The following is a 27212-nucleotide window of genomic DNA, read 5'->3' as shown; positions in this document are numbered from 1 at the left end:
TAGTTATATGCCAACACCTTCCTTATAGGCCATCCATAGGAGGATGTGGGCCTCAATTTCAAGAGATCTATGCCTTTTTGAGGCTCCTTAAAGGATAAAGAACAATAACAAAGAGCCTATATAGATACTGGTTAAGATTCACCTTTTTAAGCCTATGCACCCCAATATTCATAGCAACACAATTTACAATAGCCAAGTGCTGGAAGCAACCTAAGTTCCCATCAGTAAATGAGTGGATCAAAACACTATGGTACATTTACAAAAAATTTTTTTCACCTTTTTTTAGAAAACCTTCCCAGGTTAATTGCTCTTGGCCCTCAAATACCTTCATAGTCTTTATAAATAACTATTATTGATTAGTAAGGCAGGTTTCATATATTAGTCCCATATTTTTTATGCTTGGCCATTTTTTCCTTAGTGTTTCTTTGTCGGGGGCAATCACTATATTTCCTTTCCCCTTTCTCTCCACCCTCACTGGCATCTGCTGCTTTAATCCAACCTATACCCTCCCTGTGAGCCCAGCCTTAGTTCTCCAATGATACTGCATTCTCAGGATGGGATATTGACTACCTGATTCCAAGACCTTAGCTTGTATCAAAGTTAATTATCTTCCTTGGAAATCACCCACACTCTTAACTTTGATCTTTTCTTTAGCTTATTCAGTGAACCTGCACAGGACTTGACTCCTCTCTGGGTCTCTATTATCCTCTTGATAAACTGATGCAGTGCTTGGTCACAATCTATTTGTGTAATCAACAGTTTGCATTTTGTCCTTATTCAGTTGGAGGATATTATTTTAAAATACAATTTTTTCTTCTCTGCTGTGTTTCTGAGGCTGGGTGGGGTAGGTGCTTATTTGCCAAGGAATGAGGAGAAGGGAAATGTGGACAGGGCCAAGGGCAGCTATGAGTGAGGGTTGGGGTTGGTGCCAGAGTTGGAAGGAAGGACTCTGAAAGATAGCATCTAGGTTTTTTACCTTGAACCCTCACCAGAGCTACTACTTCCACAGCTTCTGATACTTGTGATGCCACATCCTATACCAAATAGATCTAAATATCAATGAGAGGCTTTTAGGATCTCTTTTTTTTTGCATTTCCAGCCCCAAACACATTTCTAGATATCTCTGCAGCAAAGTGAAATTCCATATAGGCAACTCTTAGAAAAAAGAAAACTAAAAAGAAAGCAAAAAAAAAAAGGTAATGAAAAGCAGAAAAGATGGAGCCATTACAGAAGGGAGTATCCCTGAGGAGGTGGGGACAAGGGGAGGAGAAGGGGAGGAGGAAAGGAGGAGGAAAGCAGGCCTATCCCTTTAAGGGGATTGGCTGTCAATCAGAAAGCCCTTTTCATTGCTGGAGAAAAGGACAAAGATATTCAGAGAGAAAAAGTAAAGGACCGAAGAAGGAGACTAGAGAGACCAGGATCCTTCCAGCTGAACAAAGCTGTAAAGCAGACTAGCCAGCCGGCTACAGTTGAAGTCAGAATCCCAAAGACATGGGTGAGTTTCAAAAACTTTAGCATGGAATATTTAAACAGGCACAGGAATGCACAAGAGAATTTCCAACTTTGGGGTTCAGGGTTTTCAATGGTTTAAGTGAGTTGTGCTTTGGCACTTGTTTTTTTTTTTTTTTTTTATTCTTTAATACTCAATTAGATTAACTCCTTCTCTGCTGTATTGAGATTGATGCTTTGTCAGCAAAGAGTTCCAGCACAGCACTTGCAAAGTCCCATAGGTCCTTGAAGAGAGTGCCCAGCAGGCTGGATATGGTTACGTGTCCTCTTGACCCCTCACTTTCTTCTACCTTCTTTTCCCCCTTGGTTCTCAGACCCTGGTAATGGCCATGTCAGCTGACATCCCTGGTTCTGCTGGAGGCAACTGATTGTTGGTTACCTCTCAGATGTACTAAATAACTGCTTGCTTTATACAAAATTTGGACCCTATTTGGCAACAGTAGGAAATTGGTGAATTAGGCAAAATGGATTCAGGCTTGGCCATGGCCAAGGAGGCCAATCTCAAGTTCAGAACATAAAAATAAAGTCTTCAGTGGCTTTACCATGGTTTGTGGATATGAGTAGTTGTGTGTGTGTGTGTGTGCATGCATGTATGTATGGGTGGCCATATCCAAAAAATATTCACAGGTTTAGCTTTCATGAGGGCATAGTCCAAACTCTAAATCCTTGCTATGACAAGGAGGCTGCTAGGGCCTTAGGGCTGTTGTTGACTTGATTGAGTACTGAGGACTTTTCTAGTTTCCGTGAACAAAGAGAAAAGCTATGATGTTTAGTTTTTGGTAATGTTTACTAAGAGCAAGGTGTGCAGAGCACAAGGGTATTTGTCCACACAATATGCTACAGAAACATGTAGACATTAATCATACAGGGCAAAACAAGAGTAGCAGCTTGAATACATCCTAAATAAAATGAAAATTTATTGCCCTGTATATTCACCATCAAATGTAGTGCCCAGAAGACTCCAGTAACATTTAGAAAGATAGGTTTTCAATTCTATTAAGCTGATGTCAGCCTTTAGGTTGTTTTATCCTGAAACATCAAGAGAGCTCTTTTCAGCGTGTTTTCAGGTAGGATAATGAAGAGGGCAGAGCACTGAATCAAAAGTCAGCACAATCAAGTTTATATCCCAGATCTGCCATATATGAACTTCGTGACCTTGGGTAGGTCATTGTGAATTATCACTTTTTCATATGGAAAATGAGGATCACAATAACAGTTTTGTCTGCTTTCAAGGTTGTGAAAATCAAGTAATAATGATGTAAAAGTCCTTTGAAAATGGTTAACCATTGTAAATTATGATAATACCAATTATTATATAGTAACTTGTGTACAAGTTAACTCTTATTTTTTCCAAAGTGGTTGGGCTTTCTTTGTCTGCACTTTGTGCACTTGGGTAAGAATCATTTTACCAGTTGAGTGTGGCCAGGTGAGAGGTGAATGTCGGGGAAACTCAATTCCTTCCCAATTCCAGACATCAGAAAACCTGCCTGATGTCAGAGTGGCTGTTTAGGTAGGTTGTGATTTTAAAATGGGGAGGGAGTAAAGAATGGTGCTAAATATTACTTCTTCAGGGGATGAAAGTATGTGGATCTTTAACAATTATAGTAGACAATTACATCATGGAATCTGTGGTTGGAAGAAACTTTAGAAGCTATCTGAGCCAAACCTTAATGCAATAATCCCTTTTACAGTAGCCAATTAAATGTTCCTACAGCCTCTTCTTAATCACCTCCAGGTACAGGGAACTCACTACCTCAACCATATAGAATGCTGTAGCATTGGAAACAAAGAGGAACAATTAATTCAGTAGTGTCTGCACAAAAGATTTATAGGGGAAATGATAGTTCTTTAAACCTTGTCCCAACTTGGGAGGAAGGTGTTCCAAATGAGTCTTTGGGATAACACTAGAACCGGGAAAGAGCCAAAGGACAGTAGTTGATTGGTCTCTGTTCCATAAAACAATGACATTACTGAACAGCAAAAACACTGACTCCTGTAAGCCTAATGTTTGAGAACAGTGGCTGTTATCCTGGTAACCAGACTTTGATGTTTTTCCTAGTTTTGGCTAGCTCAGAGTAAGTTGGTGTAGGCCAAGCAAAGTGTGGAGGCAGAGCAGGGGTCCAGTTTTACAAAATACCTGAAAACTAACTGAACCCCAGCCTACTCCAAAAATGCTGCAAGAATGCCAAGAGTTAAAAAGAAACCAAGTCCAAACAAGCACATTTACTTATTCTTCTTAGAGACACTTATTAAAATGATCATGGACAGTATTCTGTACCCCACTCCTCACCTCAGCCCTGCAGAACCAGAGGAGCCCTTGGAGAACGAGGTAGAGGTAAAAATCTGCTCTGCTTCGAGGGGATTTTGTTCTGGCTCTGTGCTAGGAAAGCCAGTTTACTCAACAGTCTGACAACTAGAAGTACTCTCTCAAAACTATCTCAGTAGTAATAAGGCTCAAGAACCTCTTGTGACTTGGTTGGATAGGGGAAATACAGCCTTCAAACCCATCAAGGCAGAACCCCAGACTGGCATCTTTTTTCTCTTGTTGCTTTTTTGCATATTACCCTGAAGCCCTGAAAACCATCATCAGGAGATAGTTCTTAGTCTTGAAAGAAAGCAATGGTAGAAATGCCTTCTTTGCCCCCAGAAATTCAGGTCCGGGGTAAGGTCTAGTCAGAATAGTGAGATGATCAGGAAGAATCACATCAACCATGAAAGGCAAACAAAACAGCTGTTCCTTCCTTTGCCACCACCAGGGGCTAAACTTATATCATAAGCTCAGCAATTACTAATGGATTAATTCCTCCCTGGCTATTTTCAAATGATCCTAAGGGCAATCTGCCTGCTCTGTGCTGGCCTCTGAGTTCTCTGCCAGGCACAACGCTGAGTCAGTGATATTCCAAGGAAGACAACAAAGTTCTCCAGATCAGCTTTACACTGCAACCAAGAAGAGAGGAGACATTGGTAGGACACTGACAAGGAATAAGGTATGAAAAATGTTGTCTCTTAGCATAGTGTCAGCTGCTTCTGTTTTACCTTCTTATATGTGGGCAAGGTGAAGGCAGTTTGTTATGGATAGAGTTTAACAATCAAACTTCTACCCCATTCTCCCAATATTTGGGCATACATTGATTGTGTGTGTGTGTGTGTGTGTGTGTGTGTGTGTGTGTGTGTGTGTGTATGCACGCATACGCATGCTGTGGAGGACCAGAGAGTATAGGAAACAAGGTGGTCTAGATGCAGTTGCCATGGTAATAATAATACCCATTTGAAGAGGAGTCTAGGATTTCTTTTGCTTTAACTCTGTCCACAGGACTTGCCTATCCGGGAGACTTGGATTCCCATGCCCCAGTGGCTGCAGGGCTCCTTTCTAGTCTTTGAATTTGGTATAAGAGCTGATTTCATGTAGGAAAGACAAGATTATAGGCAGGACTTTGTCTGAACAGGATAAACCCAGAAGCAAAACTCTTTGTTGCTGGTACCTCCTGATGATTGTTGTTTTACTCCTAAAACCCACCCAATGATCCTGATCCATCCCCAGTACCAGTCACTGCTGTTCTAGCATCTTGGCCCTGTCAACTGCTTATAGGCTCTGATCAAGGAGACCTCTGTTCATGGGGTGAGGTTAAGGGGTGGGATCTGGGAGGAGGGTAAGACTATAGTACAAATTAAAGACCTAGGGATATAGGGCCAGTTTTTTACTCAATAAGCTTGCCTGTTGTTTAGCTATATTGTATAGGGCTCTATTTTCCCCTTTGTTAGCTGGGTTTAAGGGACAAGGTAGGAATTGTGCAATGCACAATTGGTTTCTTTCTACCATCCCTTTCTATGAAGCCCTTCCTTTCCTCCCTTTGATAAGTTTCCAGATTCGTGATGAATTTCCATCATGGAGCTTGTTCTTGAGGCATGCCCAGGGCACAGGAAAGGAGGGAGGGATTGTGAGCTCTTGGTTCCTGCTTAAAGTACCAGCATCAGGATCAACACAGTCTCTTGGATAGATATGGACATGTTACAACATTCCTGTTGATCTTTGTCAAACTCCTGTGAAGAACATTGGTGAAAAGAGCTTCACGTTCTATCACAGATCCATTAGACTAGTTTGAGGAGTTTGCAGATAAATCTAGTCAACACTGAATATTTCCCCTTTCCTTACATTTTCCCCATGGGACTTGGTTATATACATTTTAGCACAAGATGATAGGTAGCTTTGGTCTTTGATTCATAGACATAAGTTTGTTCTCCCCAAGACTGAAAAGTCTTTGAAGAAAGGGGCCGAGCCTTATAATTCCCTTTTGTTTATCATAGGATCTAGGTTAGTGCTAATGTATTTAATAACTGTACTGAATCTACATAAGCAGAAATGAAAAGGAAACACTGAGGGAGGGTCATTATTTTTCTCTGATCTTTCATCAAAGTTGTTTTAATCCAACTGAGTTGCATTGGGTAATATGATTACTATACAGTTTTTTTATGCCAACTCTGCTATGTTGCAGTTTGTATTTAGCCTGGAAAATGTGAGACTGTTTCTTGAGAGAGGCAAGAAACTTCTTCAGAATCCCTCACAGCCTTCCAGAATTACACCAATACCCTTTCTACCATGAAGGATTCTGAAATAAAGAGCCTGTGGCTTTAGGTTCTTATTCTGCCATCCCCATGGACATTTCTTGGGCTATGAAAAATGAAAGTGAACCCAATGGACCCTTCTCAGAATGTTTAGATTGTCAGCTACTTTGAAGAAGACAGTTTCTTGCATGTTCTTAGTTTTTCCCTGTTGGAACCCAAAATTTGATATTTTACTTAGACAGACTGACAGATTCTTCACTTCTCCTGGACTTAAATGCCCCAGAACAAACATTTTATTTCGATTGTGACAAGATGGACATATGATGCTTATGTTGATATTGAATTGTTTATAGCTCAACAGTGATAGATTTATCTAGGTTCATTTATTTTTGACTCCACATTAAAGATTTATTAAAGCCTGTGTCCTTCTTGTCTCTTGCTTTGAGTAGCCATAGAGCAGAAAAGGATTTGCTATGTTATTTGAGCTCTAAGAAAATAGAGGAAAAATGGATGTAAAAAGAAGGTATCAGGTTTAGCTCTTCATCACCCAGTAAGAACAATACATATGACACTCCCTGGTAATGTGGACAATGATCAATGGATCAGATACACTAAAGAGGATTACAACTCTGGAGGAGGCATCAGCTAAAACTTGGAGTGGAATTCTCTGGTTAGCAAGGCTTCAAGTTCCTCCATCTCAGATCACACCTGCACCACCATTTAGCCCTTCCCAGGGTGAAAAAGCTGGGGTGAGTGAATGGGCCAGGGTAGTCACTTGCTAGGGTGGATGGCTCTCCTTACTCTAAACAAACAGTTCTGCCATTGTTCCTTGATTCTGACCCCCTCTCCATGCCCAGGCCTGTGGGCCCCTGCAGAATACCAATGAGGCTCCTGAGACCTCTGGGAAAAACAAGGCTTCTTTGTCTGAGGGAGCATGGAGGGCTCTGTCTAAGCCCTGACCTTGTGCTAGGGAGAGAGGGAACAGTGGGGTCACTGATGTTTCCCTCCCCCCACCTCCAGGCTTCAGAGACCTTCTTTACTAGAAGAGTCTAAGAGTTTGGGGGTGGAGAAAAGTTGGATAGGCAGAGAAAGAAAATGGCAGCACTACTTATTTTCAAGCTCCTTTTTAAAAAAAGAATTTATATATTTTTAGAGAGGGAAAGGGAGGGAGAATGAGAGGGAGAGAAATATCGATGTGTGGTCGCCTCTCACACACCCCCTACTTGGGACCTAGCCTGCAACCCAGGCATATGCCCTGACTGGGAATCAAACCAGCGACTCTTTGGGTTGCAGACCAACGCTGAATCCACTGAGCCACACCAGCCAGGGCTCAAACTTCTTTTCTTGACTTACAGGATGCATCTAGTATTTTAACCTGTTATGAAAAGAAGATCAATTTCTGAAAATTTTCCTGAGAATAACAATAAATTTAAAATGTTGTGTTTCTCCCTCTGGTATACACATGCATATGTGTGTACATTTGTAGCTATACATGTATGTGCGTGTGCAAACACACACACACATACACACCATGGACCAGTTCTGTTGAGACATTTTTACTAAGCACTATTACAAAGTTCATGCTAAGTAAACTCTGCCTTTACTTACAGCAGCATAGCTACAAATTGCTTCCAAAAGAGGCCAAGCTTTTTGACAGCAGTGCTTCATTTCTTGGAAAAGAAAACAAATTCAGTTCTGCTGCAAATGTTAACTACTTACTCTGTTTGGCTTGGGCTTCCAAGCCTAATCTATGATGTGATATAGAAGAATCTTTGAAGGAGAAGCTCTTTGAGGACAAGGAATGGCTGTCATTTTAGGGGATGGTAGGTATAGGACTCACTCATTCTGTAGCTCTGAGAACAGAGACAAATGTGTCTAACTCAAGTTTCCCATTATAGAGATAATTTGGTCCTTTAGAATCTATTCAGACTTGTGCAATACCGCCATGCAAATCATCAGATGATCAAGCACTCAGGGCTAAAAATTAACTGTACCAGTATTAGAAAGGTTGGATAAAGGACTCCTGTGTTCCCTGGTACTCTGGTATAAATAAGTGAGCTCTGTACAAAAATTCAAACCTAAAAATTAATACAATTTATTTTCTTTTTATAAGAATTCCCAAGATGCTTTTCCAAAATAGCAATTTTTCAGCACAATTGCTGATTATTTGTGTGTATATGTGTGTATATGTATATAAATAACTCATGTACCTATAATATACAAAAATATAAAATACTTCACATATCATATCTATATATGTTATATATGAATAGATATATAAAGTCTGTGTGTGTATTTTTATATGTATATATATAAAGAATTCTTTTCTGACAGGATTAACATTTTTATTTCTTCTACCTTCTGGGGATCAGACCAAGAGGCCAGAGGGAGCCATCCTTTCCTCATATAGACAGTTATCTACCTAAAATTTGTTGAGTTTTACTTCATGTAGCACCTTAGACCATGGGCCTAGTAGTGAGGGCACAACTGCTCTTGGAGCCTGAGACTTCTTGTATGCTTTTCCTGTCTCAGCAGGTCTGGGGATCTCAGGGACTGTTAGCACTTTAAGACACCTGTGTTCCAAGGCCCTTGTCTGTTTTTGTCATGCCAATAAGACATTTCATGCTCTGCTGACTTTGTATAAAGTCTCTTTGTAGCTATTTTGACAGAAATGATAAGACTGAGGATGGGGACATTGGTTAAGCAACAATATAAGGGGACAAATCAGCCATGGAAAAATGTTCAAAAATCACTAAGAATTTTTATTACTGGGAATAATAATAGTAATTCTCCCATTACCACCTTCTGTCCTCTGCCAGTCCCCTCCATCTCCTTGGACTTCTGTCCACATATCTAGACTAAGACAAATCAAGCGTCCTATGTAGCATATTCACACAGTGTTCAGGAATATCCAGAAGCATGCAATTTCCAAAGTTTCCCCCACCTGGAATGCATAGTTTTAGAGTCAGTCTCACATTCCAGAAGCCTAAAGCTCTATACTCTCCTGCTTCTTGGATTCTGAAATTAGACTCCATCCATGCATGTGAGCACAGGATCTGAATGGTTTGGTAGAGAGGTATGAGTGTCATGGCCTTCCTATTGTACATCGCTGACTGTTTCCCCTCCTTCTCCCCCAGGTTTGTTAGAGTGCTGTGCAAGATGTCTCGTAGGGGCCCCCTTTGCCTCCCTGGTGGCCACTGGATTGTGTTTCTTTGGGGTGGCACTGTTCTGTGGCTGTGGACATGAAGCCCTCACTGGTACAGAAAAACTAATTGAGACCTATTTCTCCAAAAACTACCAGGACTATGAGTATCTTATCAATGTGTGAGTACTTGTCATCCCACACAAACCCCTCTCTTTTTCCTTCTCTCCATCTTGGAGATACAGAACTCATAAGTACCTTAGTAACAAGTAGGGGATTGGCATGGCATTGGGAAGGATTCCTGAGTCCTCCTTCTGTGTGCAGATTTCACCTATACCACATCTGAACCCGTAAATAAGGGGAAAGTGCCAAGTTCAGAAAAGAGGAGCCTGTCTGGTTGCAACTCCCCCAGCCCTTGTTTTCTCCCATGCATTCAAACGTTTGCTCAGTAGGGTTAACAGTGACTGAGTTGGAGCTTCCAAAGTAGTAGGTACAGAGAACTCAGGGGAGGCATAATGACTGGACAGAGTAGGGTCACTGCACTTGGTTTGACACACCACTTGAGTCTGCTCAGGACCAGTACTAGCTTTTTCTATTTCTAGAGCAGTTTAGGTTCCTGTTCCTTCGTTGGTCTTGTCCAGCTCTTCTCTCCTCTGAGGGAGCATCTCTGAAGGGTTAGGCAAAGGAGAGTAGAGTTCTGTTTGTTCAGGTCATAGGGTAGGCAAGGTGTGGGTAGAGAAACATGTGCATTTAGCCACACACTCCCTGTCTTCCTTTACTTCAATCCAGATAAGGTGGAAGTATGTAGATGGAGCCTAGTGATCCCTCTAAAGACTCCTGAGCGTTTTTTTTTTTAGGCGCACATTTAAGTGTCCACCTCACTTATACAGGAAGGGAACTGGTTCCTCAATTAATAAGATTCTCTGGTCTTACTTGTCTATCTGTTAATGCAGGATCCATGCCTTCCAGTATGTCATCTATGGAACTGCCTCTTTCTTCTTCCTTTATGGGGCCCTCCTGCTGGCTGAGGGTTTCTACACTACTGGTGCAGTCAGGCAGATCTTTGGCGACTACAAGACCACCATCTGCGGCAAGGGCCTGAGCGCAACGGTAACAGGGGGCCAGAAGGGGAGGGGTTCCAGAGGCCAACATCAAGTTCATTCTTTGGAGCGGGTGTGTCATTGTTTGGGAAAATGGCTAGGACATCCCGACAAGGTGATCATACTCAGGATTTTGTGGCAATAACAAGGGGTGGGGGACAATTGGGTGTGATTCTGTGGCCTCACTGTCTCACAAGGCTGGTTCCTCTCCAGGTACCTGGCCTTTTAGTGAGGAAGTGATGGCTACAGCTGAACAAGGTCAGGAAGAACGTGGTGCCCATCTGGTTTAGCCTCACCTTTGTAAACTTCCCTAGAAAATTTCATCTCAAAATAAAAAGCATGAGTTTTATGGAATGCTTTGTATAATCAGACCATTTCTAAGTCATCTGTTGGTATCCCTTTACTTCCTTCCTTGGAGGGACCATAACAAGAATAGATCTGACTGCCTAAGAGTCTAAAATGTCACCCATGCAGCTGAGACATAGGTAGCTAATCTGAGAGGTATGGTAGATCATGGAAATTAAATAATTGACTCCAAGGTGGGATTCACAATATTTTGGGATCATACACTGTTGGAGGTCCTAGGGGTAACTAGGATAAATCTATATATTTAATGCTTCATCTTTTGACTGAAGGCCATCCATGCTTCTACTGAGGCACACAGTGGTTTCCAGTCTCAAAAGTTAAAAGGTCCTTTGGGGGATGAACATCTGTGGATGTCTTTTGAGACGAGCAGCTGACTTAGAAAGGTTTTGTTTGAGTCTGAAATTTAAATCTCCTATTGGCTTTGTTTAATGACTAGGGATCAAAAGTCTTGTGACAAGAAAGATTTTTCTAAGCTCAGCCTAAGGCAAGAAATGGCACAACTTTCTTTCAAGATCTATTTTGATTTCTTCACACCTTATCTGCCCAAAAAGTCTCCTGAAGCCTCTCTAACCCAGGGATCCTTCTCACTCCAACCCCCCACCTGTTCCTGCCATCCTCTGTCACACTCAGAGCCAGTTCTCTAGTAGATACTGCCAATGACATTTGTCAGAGGTGCCTTGCTTACTAATTTCATTTGGTTGGAGATCCCTGGCATCTGGTTCCATTTCTGGCACATGCCACTCCAGGATCTCCCACTTTGTGTTTTAACATCTATAGGCTAATGCTCATTTCTAACCAACCCATGTCAATTGTTTTAGTTTGTGGGCATCACCTATGCCCTGACTGTTGTGTGGCTCCTGGTGTTTGCCTGTTCTGCTGTGCCTGTGTACATTTACTTCAACACCTGGACCACCTGCCAGTCTATTGCCTCCCCCAGCAAGACCTCTGCCAGTATAGGCAGCCTCTGTGCTGATGCCAGAATGTATGGTGAGTTAGTGCATGTGTGCCTTGGCTTCTCAACCCCTTTATGGAAGCACTATAAATTTGGTTCTTAGGGTAAGGAGGGTGGTAATTATGGGGGAATGTAAGGGGGATCCCTGGATCTTAGTTTGTTATCCCCTCTCCACCAAAACTGAAGATATTTCTTCCCTTGGAAGGGAACTTCTTGAAAGTGGGAGATTTCTTGGCTGTATACACAATTCTTTCCTATTTGACTGCTGTTCCCAACCCAGAACACTACATTTCAATAACAAACACAAGATTTTACAATTATTCAATACTACCTTCTATTTTTTGGTAAATCTTTAGAAAAGAGAATCCTGATTGTTAGTAGGATCCAAATTTCAGCCAGGATGATTAAAAATGAAAGAAGGGCTCTGAAGAAAAAGTCTTCACGTAGCCCCACAATTCCATGAAGCTTACCTTTGTTGACTTGTGTGTCTTACTTAGGTGTTCTACCATGGAATGCTTTCCCTGGCAAGGTGTGTGGCTCTAACCTTCTGTCCATCTGCAAAACAGCTGAGGTGAGTAGGCCATTTAGATTACTTCACACTGGAATGACTAGTACCATATAAATTCCTTCCTGTGGCCTTTAATTTTAAGGATCAGTTTCTGTTTGCTGGATTTTGAGTTAGGACATTGTCTTCCACAAAATATTGGCATAGACCTGGCTGGTATGGCTCAGTTGGTTAGAGTGTCATCCTGTAACTGAAAGGTTGTGGGTTCAATTCCCAGTCAGGGCACATCCCTAGGTTGCAGGTTTGATCCCTGGTCCAGGTATGAGCACATGCAACCCCTGATCTGGATGTGAACAATCCCTGGTCTGGATGCATATGATACCTAGTACAGATGCCAGTCCCTGGTCTGGTTGTGTATGGGAGGCAACTAGTCAATGCTTCTTTCTCCCACCAATGTTTCTCTCTCTCCCCCTCTTTTTCCCTTCTCTCTCTAAAAGCAATGAAACAAAATGCCCTCACATGAGGATAAAAAAATATTAGCTTAGTGTGCCTGAGCCAATGATCATAGATGGTAAAATATCTATGTTCCCTAGAGCTGTATAGAAAGCCTTCCATTCCAAGACTCCCTTGCTTAAACAAGAAATTTGTAACTTTAGGTGAAGATAGAGCTTAATAGTAAAATCCCCCAAATGAATATTTTCGTTATTTTAGTTGAAACACCCCATCAGGAAAATTGTGCTTAGAGATGTTCATATGTTGTACAAAATACTTTTAGTTTGGAACTTCTCAATCTCTAGTGAGAAGTAAAAAGCAGTACATTTGAAAAAGGAAAATACTATATTGAGAACAGATATTATACACAAATGAAACAGAGGAATAAAAGTAATCCTGAGGAAGAAGGCAAAGAATAATTTATTTGAAAACAAAATGTTGATTTAAAATTTTGGGATCCTGGGCACAATTGTAAGGAACAAGTTGGTTAAAATATTTTATGAGTATTTCATGTGTATTCTGTGTTCTGAGTGTTACGGGGCTAGGTATTTTGGTATACATTGAAGAATGGAAGACCTACTGTCAGAGAAGTGACAACTTAGAGATGCAGAAGTAACACAGAGAAAGATATCAACACATATTCAGAAAGCTGAATTTGCCCTGGATGTTGTGGCTCAAAGGATTGAGTACCAGCCTGTGAATCAAAGGGTTGTGGGTTCGATTCCCAGTCTGTGGCACATGCCTGGGTTTCAGGCCAGGTCCCCAGTAGGTGGTGCATGAGAGGCAACCACACATTAATATTTCTCTCCCTCTCTTTCTCCCTCCTTTCTCTACTCTAAAATATTAACAAATATTAAATATTTTGTTAAATATTTTAATATTAAATATTTTGTTAAATATTTAATAAAAAATAAATATTTAATATTTTATTATATATATTTATTTTATATAAATAAAAATAAATTTTTATGTTTATTTTTATTTATTATATAAAATATAAATTATTTTATTTTAAAATAAAATAAAATTTTAATTAATTTAATTTAATTAATTTAATTTTATTTTATTTTTATATAATATATTTTATTATGTATTTTAATATATTTTAAATATGCTAAATATTTAATTAAATATTTAATTAAAATATTTAATATTTTAATAAATAAATAAAATATTTTTCTTTTTAAAAAGCTGGGTTCATGATATATAGCAGAGCATGTTTTTTCTGTTGCAAGAAATGGTTCTTCCTTTTGCATTTTCTTGCAGTTCCAAATGACCTTCCACCTGTTTATTGCTGCATTTGTGGGGGCTGCAGCCACACTGGTTTCACTGGTGAGTTATCTTTGAATGATACTGGCAAATAAATGGGCCTGAATAACTGGGGTCTACTTATATTGAAAGTCAAAAAATAGACTTCTTCTAATCTTAAAATGATAGAGAGAAGCTACTGGGAAGAGACAGCAAAGTGTAGAGACTGTGCACTTCTACTTTGTGTTGGCAAGGCATAAAAAAACAGAAATTAGGAACAAAACAAATGAGGAAAGAGGAGGCAAGAGATTTGTAGTCAAGAATAATATTTAGCATTTACAGAGCATACGATATCATCAAATGACTTACCATCAGTCATACATTGTAGTTAATTCCCAACACATCCTGGTCAGATCAGTGTTAAGAACACTGAAACATTACTAAACATAGTGTTCCAAACCCTGAAATTCTATATACTGTAAATATGACTCCATCTTGGATATTCTCCAAGGGATTTAATTACTCTCCTGTAAAAACTGGAAGGACCCCCTAACAGTATGAGAATTGTTATTACTATGATGTAATTCTATATTCCAAGTTCCGCTGGTGGTATTATAGCACAGTGTCAAGGTCGTGCATTCATTGTTCACATTAAAAACCTAGGGCAATGAAGGGTGAAACAATTTATCTGAAGTCATTGAGTAAGTGGTGAATGTTCAAGGATAACCTCACAGAACTCCTGTCCCCTACTGCTGAGGGTTTTATATAGTCTAGTTGTTTCTCATTTTGTAAAATAAACTGATGCATTAAGCACTGGAGGCCTGTGTTGCCTGCAGCAAACACCCTATCATTCCAGGTCACTTAAACATGTGGGTAAGATGATGGCAGAGCCCATGTATTATTCACTTCCCCCGGGAAATGTCTGTGTTAGGCCAAGCATAGGTGTGAAATAAATCCTTGATGAGTTTGTTCTCTGGGCCTGGGCCATTGGAAGGAAATGTTTCAGAGAAGAGTGGTAGTCAAGTAGATAGGACAAAAGCCTGGGATGTGATACTTTTTAAAGAACACGTTTTCTTCCTTTATTTAGTTATAATTTAGTTCATTCCTTCCTCATGCCCAAGAATATTGGAGGAGGGAGATAGTTTCCTTTCCTACTCGCACTCATATTCTCTCTTCTGTTCCCTACAGCTCACCTTCATGATTGCTGCCACTTACAACTTTGCCGTCCTTAAACTTATGGGCCGAGGCACCAAGTTCTGATTACCTGTAGAAACTTCCCTTTCCCTAGTTAGCGAGGCTCTAACCGTACAGCCTACATACTATGTCTCCCATGTTAACTTTTTGCCTTTGCCACTGACTGGCCCTCTTCTTACTTGATGAGTGTAACAAGAAAGGAGAGTCTTGTGGTAATTGATGTCTCTCTGTGGACTCTCCCCTTGTATGTACTTGTTTTAGTCATTTTGCTTCACAGCTGACTCCTGGTAGAAATGGGAAATGCTTAAGATGGTGACTCCCCAACTGCAAGCCACAAAGAAATGGAGGATCTACCACAATTTTCAAGCATCCCCTGAGGACCAGGGAGTGTTTTCTTCTCAAAGGGCACTTCCACTGATGTAAACAAAGTGAAAAGAAAGATGCTCAGGTAGAAAGAAGGAATGTACCTGATCCTATTACCATCTATAGGGACCAAATATATTCTCCTCGATATGCAAAACAGAGAATTCAGTTCTGTCTCCCTATTACCACTGAAGATAGAAGAAAAAAGGGAATGCCAGTAAAACAATAAAAGCATTTCTCCAAATCTACCTATTGCAGCTGGGAGAAGGGGGTCAAAGCAAGGATCTTTCACCCATAGAAAGAGAGCACTGACCCCAATGGCGAAGGACTATTTAAGCCATAACTCAGCCAACCTTACTTACAGCATAAGGGAGCATAGTGTCTGTGTAGACAGAGGAGAAACCTGCTCTTACACCTTATTAGAGAAGAGAAACAGGGTGTTATCAGCATTTTCTTACTCCCTCCTCCTTAAGAGCAGCTACCATGACAACCCTGTAGTTTCCAAGGAGCTGAGAATAGAGAGAAACTAGCTCAGATTTTTAAAAGACTCACTTAAGAAGCAGCAGTTGCTAGTGGCTAATAGTGTAAACTGAGCCAGCCCTCTGATAGACACAGGGTAGATAACTCTATGATAGCATTTTTTTTTTCTGTTAATTAGTTGTGTACTCTGGCCTTCGCCATATCTTCACAATGGTGCTCTTCTCATGGGGTATTATCCATTCAGTCACTATAGGTGATTTGAAGATCTTGATTTGTTTCAGATTGATGCACAGTTCACATATTCCAGTTTGTTTTTCACTTGGATGGGTTTGTACCAGAACAGTCTGGAGAATGATTCTTTGAATATGATTCTCTAACAAATGAAAACTGGATAGTAAACATCACAAATGATACATAAAATTGGCTAGTTCCATGCATCTATTGCAATCTTCTATAAATTATTCTGCCTTTTGCAGAAACAGATTTGGTGGACTTGAATAACCTATTATTTTAATTATTAGTTGATTGTTCTTTTTTGCTAGTGGGAAATGATTTGATATAGCAATATTACCTTGGTGTGTTAAAGAGTTGGATTTATCATACAGGTTATTCTCTCTTGGTGTAGAACACATAACTGAATGTACCACCTGTCAGCTATTCAGTTGGCAAGATTCCACGGAAAAGGAAAGGTGGAAAGATTTTGAAACCTGAATAGCTCTCAGGTTTTAGTCTTCTCTTTCTTGTTTATTAACTTTGGTTTAAAGATAAAAGGCTGATTTGTCTTTACTGAAAGAAAGATTTTATGGGTATAACTGTAGATGGCTCTTTTGTTGTAAAAAGTTGTATGTTTCCCTCCCAAACTGGTTTCAGCAATGTTTAAGGAGATATATCTTTTCAAAAAGACACCTGATATTTGTTTTCAGACCGGTATACCAGATAAGCTTCCAGGCTGCATAGAGGAAGGAGATGCAAAAGGTTCTGTAAGAAACCAATCAAGATCAAAAAAAAAGTGAAGTAATTCATACCTTGTGTTTTGTTTTGATTTAACAACATAATTAACCAGCCTTTCCTGAAAACCCCCCAGGCACACATACACATGTACACACACAAAGAGAGTTAATCAACTGCAAGAGTTTGCCTCATTTCTGATATAGAATTTCAATTTTAACACACATAATGGATAAGCTTTTAGAAACTTATCTTATAAAATGTATTTTATAAAATTAAAGAAAATAAAATTAAGAATGTTCTCAATAAAACATTGTGTCCTCTGAGTGAATTGTTCTCTTTAACCCCACAATAGAACTTGAAAGATTATATCTTTATTGTGCTTTGTTTAAAAAATTCATTAATTTTTCAGGTCATCCAAGTCATTATCACAACAATTCTCTAAAATATACTAGATAAATCACTGCTAGTTTTATAGTTGGTGACACTAAGAAATAGAAGCAACAGTGATAACCCAAAGAAACCCAAAAAGAACATTTTTGAGCTTGGACTAAAATTCAGATCTTGATAACAATTCATTGTGTGGTTTAAGGTTTCTTTTATCTTAAGTTAGGTTTCAGAGTGGTCTGCTAATTCAGAATCAAACAAGATTACTTCTTTGATACAATAATGGTGCCCAGCTCTGGTGTCTTCAGAACTAAGTTATTCTTAGCTTTTCTTTGAAATATTTGAATTTTCCAATAATGACCCCTTAATGCTTCATACATGAGTAATGTTTAGCTTTATCTGGAAAGTACTAGAGGAAAGATTGAATGTCAAGGCAGAGCACATATGGCAAGAGCAATATAAATTTAATCAGTCTGTGGCAACTGTGATTGGTTAACCCACTAGCCATTGGGACACAGCATTAAATGCCTGTGACAACCCCAGGCTAGAATCTGATGCTCTTGGTGAGCACTCTAATGACCAGTCTAAAGAAATCTGACTTAGACTTCCAGCCAAGATGGAGGCATAGGTGGATGCACCGTAATTCCACGCATAAACAAGATTGGTACAACAACAATTTAGAGGAAGAATAACACCCAGAACTGATAGAAAATTTATCTGAATGGAAGTCGGATAGCCAAGAAGTTGAAATAGACCCGTTCATCTAGACCAGTAGGAGGGGTGGAGACAGGCAGCCAGGCATGGGTTGTGGCATGGAGAACAGGGAGAATTGGGCGCATAATGCATCTGGGGGTGTGTAAGTCATCTGGGGCATGCACAATCACAGCGGGTGGACCCTGAGTATGCAAGTGGCAGCTGGCAGACGTAGTGAGACAGCGATTGTGGAGCAAGGCAGAGCACTCAACCCAGGATCCCAGGGAAGAGACTGAGGTTCCACAGAGAACAGAGCAACCACCATTGTTCCCTCTCGACCCTGCCCCCACATACAACATCACAATCCAGCGACTGGGGTGCCCAGCCCTCATGAACACCTAAGGCTCCATTCCTCACATAACAGGTACAACCAGACCCACCCCCCCCCCAAAAAAGAGAGAGAGAGAGATGGCTCAAGCAGAAGAACAAATCAGTGCCACAGAACTCATCCTATTAAGTGACCGAGAGATAGCCAACCTATCAGACGCACAGTTCAAAACACTGGTGATCAGGAAGCTCACAGAATTGGTTGATTTTGGCCACAAATTAGATGAAAAAATGCAGGCTACAATAAGAGAAATGAAGGAAAATGCACAGGGAACCAATAGTGAAGGGAAGGAAACTGGGACTCAAAACAACAGAATGGACCAGAACGAACAAAGAAACAACCGAACAGAAGAATGGAGAAATAAGAATTAAAAAAAAATGAGGAGAAGCTTAGGAACCTCCAGGACATCTTTAAACATTCCAACATCTGAATTATAGGGGTACCAGAAGGGGAAGAGGAAGAGCAACAGATTGAACTCATATTTGAACAAATAATAAAGGAGAACTTCCCCATTCTGGCAAAGGAAATAAATCCAGGAAGCTCAGAGAGCCCCAAAGAAGTTGGACCCAAGAAGAAACACACCAAGGCACATCATAATTACATTAGCCAAGGTAAAAATGAAGGAGAGAATCCTAGAAGCAGCAAGAGATAAGGGGACAGTAACCTACAAAAGAGTTCCCATCAGACTGTCAGCTGATTTCTCAAAAGAGACCTTGCAGGCAAGAAGGGGCTGGAAAGAAGTATTCCAAGTCATGAAAGGCAAGGACCTACATCCAAGATGGCTCTATCCAGCAAAGCTTTCATTTAGAATGGAAGGACAGATAAAATGCTTCTCAGATAAGGTCAAGTTAAAGAAGTTCATCATCACCAAGCCCTTATTTTATGAAATGTTAAAGGGACTTATCTAAGAAAAGAAGATAAAGAAAAGACATGTATAGTGAAATGACAGCAAAATCACAATTATTAACAACCACACCTAAAGCAAAACCAAAAGAAATGAAGCAAACAACTAGAACAGGAACAGAACCATGGAAATGGAGATCACATGGAGGGTTAGCAACAGGGGAGTGGGAGGAGGAGAGAGGGGGAAAAGGTACAGAGAATAAGTAGCATAGATTGTAGGTAGAAAATAGACACGGGGAGGGTAAGAATAGTATGAGAAATGTAGAAGCTAAAGAACTTATAAGTATGACACATGGCCATGAACTAAAGGGGGAGGGAAGTGGGTGGCAGAGGGTGTACAGGGTGGAGGGGAGTGAAGGGGGAAATGGGACAACTGTAATAGCATAATCAATAAACTATTAAAAAAAGAAAGAAATCTGACTTAGCCCTGGCTAGTGTGGCTCAGTGGATTGAGTGCTGGCCTATGAATCAAAGGGTCGCTGGTTCAGTTCCCAGTCAGGGCATATGCTTGGGTTGCAGGTGGGTTCCCAGTGGGGGACACATGAGAAGAAACCACACATTGATGTTTCTCTCCCTCTCTTTCTCCCTCCCTTCCCCTCTTTCTAAAAATAAACATAAAATCTTAAAAAAAAAGAAATCTGACCTAAAATTAGGTGTAGATTCATTGTCTTATAGTTGCAGCTAGCAAGGAACATGGTTGAAAAGAAAGGGAACTTTAGCTGGGGCAACAAGTCAGCTGTCAGTTAAGGAGCTCCATTCAAAAATGTTTCATGAGGGGAGGGTGGAGGTAAATAATGTGGGAAAGAAGAGAAAGGGCTGTAAATGAACATGTATAAAGGACCCATGGACAAAGCCAAAAGGGGTTAGAATAGAGGGTGGGAGGTGGGGATGGGTAGGGTGGGGGAAAGTGGTGTTAGAAAAATAGAGACAACTATATTCAAACACCAATAAAAATGAAAAACAAATTAATTAAAATGGACATTTAAAAATAGTTTCATAGGTGGAGGTAGAAAAACATATAAGAGGGATAAATGGTAATTGAAAAAATACTGTAAAAATAAATTTTAAAAAATTGTTTTAATTTAATTTCCTGATTTCTGCCTCATCACAATCAATAATCTTCAAGAAAGTCTGGTTGGATGACTTTAAGACAAAAAGGATAAAGATATGACAAGGCGTTATTTTTAGACACTGGCGAAAAAGGACACAGCACCATATTTTGGAGAATTGATTCATTATACTATAAAGTGAATGTATTTTCCTCTCAGGGGAGCAGAAAGCTAGTTCCCAAGAAAGCTGTGTTAGTCTACCCTTATTTAGCTCTGCCCTCTGGGACTGAACTATAGATGGAGTTTCCAGGCTCTCGGAAGCTGAGAGCATCTCCAGTGTATCAATTGAGGCCATTGTTCTTAGCTCTCCCACACATCATAAACCTCCTTTCTCTGAAGTGAAAGAGCTCTTTTTGTGCTTAGATCAGTCAAAGTTCAAGATGCATGAGTATAAACAAGAAACATTTTCTTACAGTGTCAGTTATGTTGCTTTTCCTATCTTCAGGGTCAATACTGCATACAGTTATGCAGGGTGTTGAAGCTGCAAATGTGCCAGAGCTACATTTTTTTATTCATTAATAGAGTCTACATACATTTATGGAGCACATATTAAGCTTTATGCTAAAACATGGGAGTTTCAAGTTTGGGGGCCATATGGGTAGAAAGGTGATAAAAATATAATCTTACATTAAAAGACCTTACTCAGCCTCAACCAGAACAGAGACATCTCCTAGGGTGGAACAGAGTGGAGGCAAGAAGCATGCAAGAAGCAATCTGACCAGCTGACTGCAAAGGCATCTGAATTCTTTTCTTAGTATGTGGGAGATATGGTGGTTAAGGGCCATGATCTCACGTGGCTGTGGTTCTCTAGGCTCTGACAAAACAAAACTTCAATTTAGAGTCCTGAAAGCTTGTGACTTGCCCTCTCTATGTCACCCTGTTTCTGGCCTTACATGTGACAGTATTATGCATACACTATCACAATGCATGTGTGTGTTTTCACCCACTCAGTCATCTGAGGAGTTAGAGGGCACATGGACCAGGATTTACACGAACACAGGCTGTTTATCATTGCTTTTGCTTTCCATCAAGGCTAAATTTGATAAGCCATGGAAGGGTATGTGATAAGATACAAGATATTTCTCTCTGAATTTCTTTACTGTCGGCACAGACAGTGTGTCTATTTTGACATTAACAGTTAGGTTGATAAATATTAAGTAACAAATGGAAGAAAAATTGATTCTTACACAAACAAAATCAAAATTTGGCCTTTTCCTATACCAATAGCAGGTATGGAATTCAAGTCAAGTCAATATCTACAAATTGGGAAAGATTTTCCTTGTTCATTCACTTGTGTTGAAACAAGCAGCCATGCTCTTCACAATTTTTGTTGTCCTGCAAAGTTTGCTGCCTGTGTTTCTGCTCTGGTACTCCTTGAACTGATATACTTTATTCCAAAGGCAAAAAAATTAGATAAAGCAATAAGTATTTTCTGGATTATGAAATAACCAAAAGAAATCCAACCATAACATTTTATTCAAACCTTCAACAGATATTTATTTAATAAATTCTGTGCCAAGTGTTATGCTAAGTGCTAGTAATACAGCAATGAAGAAAACAGTCTCCACTCTCATAGAACTCAACTAAATACAAATAGGATTAGGGAGGGAGATAGAGTGGTAAAGGATGAAACTAACATCCTTTGACTAGAAAGGCAGAAAAGACAGAATCAGAGAGAAACTTCTATAGTTCCAGGAAAAACAAAAGGTCAAGTAAAAAGCATGGGATGCAATTCTGTATCTAGAGAAAGAGTCTGGTACGCTATTGTATTTATAGTAAAAAATGTTAAAAATGGCCTCTTACTGTTTTGCTCATCAATGTGAATAGTAAGCCAACTGTAGGCTCAGAAGAAATTAGCTTCACTGATAGTCCATGTACTATGTGAAACTCTACCTTTCAAACATGAAAAGGGAAGACCATGAAGCTGGATCTGAGGGTTACAATTGAAAACTAAATAAGCCAGCTGATATTTGAAAATGTATAGATGGCTCTAATTTTATTTAATGACTTGAGCTTACATGTAGAGCCACTTAAAAAGAGAAAGGAAATGTGGCCCTTGTGATCAAAGCTCTCTTCCATGTGCCCAAATGTACCAAATATGAATTGTGTGAACTCTCATTTCATTTAAAATCTGAAAGCAGCCCACATTAACAAAAAGTGTAATCAGAACCATAATCATTGTCCTATATGCATATGATATAATTACCACAACTTAGGAGTGGTCTTAGTAAAGAAATGCCTCAGCTAATTATTGCTAAGGAAAAAAAGCCTACATATCAAATTTCCTAAAAGAAATTATAATTTTCAGCCCTGGCTGGTGTGGTTCAGTGGATTGAGTGCAGGCCTGCAAACCAAAGGGTTGCTGGTTCAATTCGCAGTCAGTGCAGGTGCCTGGGTCCCCAGTGGGGGATGTGTGAGAGGCAACTGGTAGATGTATCTCTCACAAACTGACATTTCTCTCACACATTTTCTCCTTCCCTTCCCCTCTCTCTAAAAATAAATAAATAAAATCTTTACAAAAATTTATAATTTTTAGTCACTGTTCCCTACTTTTTATTGGTGAATAGCATAAATAATTCTGTAGAGTACATATCATGGGATGTATTCTATAGCTAGTGTATCTGGGAGGACACAAGTAAGTTACATTTTTCAAAGCCAGGCTTTTCTTACTGAAGTGTATGTGTGCATCTATGTTATTTTTATTATTGTGTGTTTGATTTCTGTTTGCTTTTAGTAGCTGAGATGGTTATAACCACTTTAAAATATTTCCACTTAAAAATTTAATGTCATCCTTTGTGAAATGGAGTTTTGATCATCTATTTGTCTCAACGTTAAAGAAAGACCTAAAATACATGTCTGAAAAGAATCCTGGCCCAGTATGCAGACAGCCATACCTCCAACAAGAATAGAGATATTTTATTGAGCTTCCTACAAAGTACTTTACATATTTTTCTTTTTCTTTCTTTTTCTAAATTGTTGTTCAAGTACACTTGTCTCCATTTTAACCCCACGACTCCCCCAACCCCACCAATTCCCACTTCCACCCTCAAACCTACCCCTTTTGGCTTTGTCCATGTGTCCTTCATACATGTTCCTTGATGACTCTTCCCCTTTTTCCACCTGTTATCACCTCCCCCCTCCCCTCAGGTTACTGTCAGTTTGTTCTTTAATTCAAAGTCTCCGGTTATATTTTGCTTGCTTCTTTGTTTTGATGACTAGATTCCACTTACAGGCAAGATCATATGGTATTTGTCTTTCACCACCTGGCTTATTTCACTTAGCACAATCGTCTCCAGATCTATCCATGCTGTCACAAAGGGTAGGAGCTCCTTCTTTCTTTCTGCTGCATGGTATTCCATTGGATAAATGTACTATGGTTTTTTGATGCACCCATTTACTGATGGACACTTAGCTTGCTTCCAACACCTGGCTGTTATAAATTGTGCTGCTATGAATATTGGAGTGCATAGGTACTTTTGAATTGGTGTTTCAGGATTTGTAGGGTATAATCCCAGCAATGGAATTGCCAGGTCAAAAGGCAGTTCATTTTTAGTTTTCTGAGGAAGTTCCATACTGTTTCCACAGTGGCTGTACAAGTCTGCATTTCCACCAACAGTGCACTAAGGTTCCCTTTTTTCCACGTCCTTTCTAACACTTGTTTGTTGATTTGTTTATGATGGCCATTCTGACCAGAGTGAAGTGGTATCTCATTGTGGTTTGAATTTGCATCTCTCTGATGATTAGAGATGCTGAGTATCTTTTCATATACCTCTGGACCTTCTGTATGTCCCCCTTGTAGAAGTGCTGTTCAGGTCCTCTGCCCATTTTCTAAAAAATACGTTTTACTAATTATGCTATTACAGTTGTCCCATTTCTCCCCTTCACTTCCCTCCACCCTGTACACCCTCTCCCTCTCACTTCCCTCCCCCTTTAGTTCATGGCCATGTGTCATACTTATAAGTTCTTTAGCTTCTACATTTCTCATACTATTCTTACCCTCCCCCTGTCTATTTTCTACCTACAATCTATGCTACTTATTCTCTGTACCTTTTCCCCCTCTCTCCTCCTCCCACTCCCCTGTTGCTAACCCTCCATGTGATCTCCATTTCCATGGTTCTGTTCCTGTTCTAGTTGTTTGCTTCATTTCTTTTGGTTTTGCTTTAGGTGTGGTTGTTAATAATTGTGATTTTGCTGTCATTTCACTATACATGTCTTTTCTTTATCTTCTTTTCTTAGATAAGTCCCTTTAACATTTCATAAAATAAGGGCTTGGTGATGATGAACTTCTTTAACTTGACCTTATCTGAGAAGCATTTTATCTGTCCTTCCATTCTAAATGAAAGCTTTGCTGGATAGAGCCATCTTGGATGTAGGTCCTTGCCTTTCATGACTTGGAATACTTCTTTCCAGCCCCTTCTTGCCTGCAAGGTCTCTTTTGAGAAATCAGCTGACAGTCTGATGGGAACTCTTTTGTAGGTTACTGTCCCCCTTATCTCTTGCTGCTTCTAGGATTCTCTCCTTCATTTTTACCTTGGCTAATGTAATTATGATGTGCCTTGGTGTGTTTCTTCTTGGGTCCAACTTCTTTGGGGCTCTCTGAGCTTCCTGGATTTCCTGGAAGTCTATTTCCTTTGCTAGAATGGGGAAGTTCTCCTTTATTATTTGTTCAAATATGAGTTCAATCTGTTGCTCTTCCTCTTCCCCTTCTGGTACCCCTATAATTCAGATGTTGGAATGTTTAAAGATGTCCTGGAGGTTCCTAAGCTTCTCCTCATTTTTTTGAAATCTTATTTCTCCATCCTTTCCTGTTTGGTTGTTTCTTTCTTCGTTCTGATCCACTCTATTGTTTTGAGTCCCAGTTTCCTTCCCATCACTATTGGTTCCCTGTGCATTTTCCTTCATTTCTCTTATTGTAGCCTGCATTTTTTCATCTAATTTGTGGCCAAAATCAACCAATTCTGTGAGCTTCCTGATCACCAGTGTTTTGAACTGTGCATCTGATAGGTTGGCTATCTCTCGGTCACTTAATAGGATGAGTTCTGTGGCACTGATTTGTTCTTCTGCTTGAGCCATCTCTCTCTCTCTCTTTTTTTGGGGGGTGGGTCTGGTTGTACCTGTTATGTGAGGAATGGAGCCTTAGGTGTTCATGAGGGCTGGGCACCCCAGTCGCTGGATTGTGATGTTGTATGTGGGGGCAGGGTCGAGAGGGAACAATGGTGGTTGCTCTGTTCTCTGTGGAACATCAGTCCCTTCTGCTGCTTCCCCCAAGCAAACTGGGCCCCTCTGGTGCCAGTTCCCATGTGGGTGGGCCTGTGCACACCATGGGACCTTCCAAGGACCTGTCCTGTGAGGCTGGGTGTCTCTCTGTGTGCCTCAACTCCCACAGGCGACCTCAATTAGTGTCCTGAGGCTCTATTTCCCAGCGCTAGGATCCTGGGTTGTGCACACTGCCTTGCTTTACAATCGCCGCCTCACTGGGTCTGCCAGTTGCCACTTGTGCACTCAGGGTCCACTCACTGCGGTCTTGCACACCCCGGATACCTTACACACCTCCAGATGTCTTATGCACCCAACTCTCTCTGCTCTCCATGCCGCGACCCATGCCTGGCTGCTTGTCTCCAACCCTCCTACCCGTCTGGATGAATGTGTCTATTTCAACTTCTTAGCTGTTTAACTTCTATTTAGATCAATTTTCTGTCAGTTCTGGATGTTATTCTACCTCTAAATTGTTGTTGTTCCAATCTTGGTTGTGCGTGGAAATACGGTGCATCCACCTATGCCTCCATCTTGGCTGGAAGTCCTTCTGCCCATTTATTAATTGGCTTGTCTGTCTTCCTAGTGTGGAGTTTTGTGAGTTCTTTATATATTTTGGAGGTCAAACCATTGTCTGAGGTATCATTGGCAAATATATTTTCCCATACATTTGGTTCCCTTTTCATTTTGCAAGTGTTTTCCAACAGAGGAGCCACCAACAGGTAAAGCCCAAATACAACAACAGAACCCACACAAATGGAAGAAAGGGCAACCCTAGATTATCCAGGCAAGGAGACAAAGAAACCACACTAGTGGGTCACACAGAACTCCTACCACAGAAATTCACCCTACAAAGACTAGTGGTATTTAGGTCCTTTTAATTTTGATGATGTTTTCTTTAGCTGTTCAGAAGTTTTTTAACTTGACATAGTCCCATTTTTTTTTATTATTTCCTTTGTATCCCTTGCTCTAGGGGACTTATAGGGGAAAATATTGCTGCATGGAATATCTGAGATTTTCCTGCCTATGTTCTCCTCTGGGACTTTTATGTTGTCACACATATATTTAAGTCTTTTATGCACCATGGGTTTATTTTTGTGTATGGTGAAACCTGGTGGTCAAATTTCATTTTTTTTGCATGTAGCTATCCAGGTCTCCCAACACCACTTGTTGAAAAGTCTATTTTTACTACAGATTATGCCTCTGCTCTCTTTGTTGAATATTTATTGAACATATGGACTTGGGATTATTTCTGGGCTCTCTAATCTGTTCCATTGATTTATGTGTCTGTTCTTATGCCAGTACCAGACTGTTTTGATTACCGTGGCCTTGTAATATAGTTTGATGTCACATATGGTGATCCCTTCTACTTTTTTCTTCTTTCTAAAAATTGTTACAGATATTCAGAGTCTTTTATACTTCCATATAAAGTTTTGAAATGTTTGTTCTATATCTGTGAAATATGTCATCTGTATTTTAATAGGGATTGCAAAGAATCTATAAATTTCTTTGGGTAGTATGGACATTTTGAAGATATTAATTCTTCCAATCCATGAATGTGATATATGCTTCCAATTGTTCTCATCTTCCTTAATTTTTTTGTTCAGTGTTATGTAG

The 27212-nt window shown here is 40.0% G+C and overlaps 1 protein-coding gene across 2 annotated transcripts; it reads left to right on the top strand.

Moving 5' to 3' along the window:
* The first annotated feature begins 1355 nt into the window (after positions 1-1355).
* Positions 1356-16808, top strand: PLP1 (proteolipid protein 1). Of its 2 annotated transcripts, none has more exons than XM_045817730.1 (7): positions 1356-1495; positions 9210-9396; positions 10168-10324; positions 11499-11667; positions 12130-12203; positions 13896-13961; positions 15066-16808. In XM_045817730.1, the coding sequence occupies exons 1-7, from the start codon at positions 1492-1494 to the stop codon at positions 15135-15137; spliced, it is 729 nt and encodes a 242-aa protein (XP_045673686.1). In that variant the 5' UTR covers positions 1356-1491; the 3' UTR covers positions 15138-16808. The 2 variants fall into 2 exon arrangements, with proteins under 2 accessions (XP_045673686.1, XP_045673685.1); XM_045817729.1 differs by having other exon boundaries at positions 10168-10429.
* Positions 16809-27212: the final 10404 nt, after the last annotated feature.

The sequence above is a fragment of the Phyllostomus hastatus genome, unplaced genomic scaffold (assembly GCF_019186645.2).
Source record: "Phyllostomus hastatus isolate PE091 unplaced genomic scaffold, TTU_PhHast_1.1 phas_scaffold_28, whole genome shotgun sequence".
Lineage (NCBI taxonomy): Eukaryota > Metazoa > Chordata > Mammalia > Chiroptera > Phyllostomidae > Phyllostomus > Phyllostomus hastatus.
Note: the sequence above shows the minus strand (reverse complement) of the source record. Positions and strands in the feature narration are given on the sequence as shown.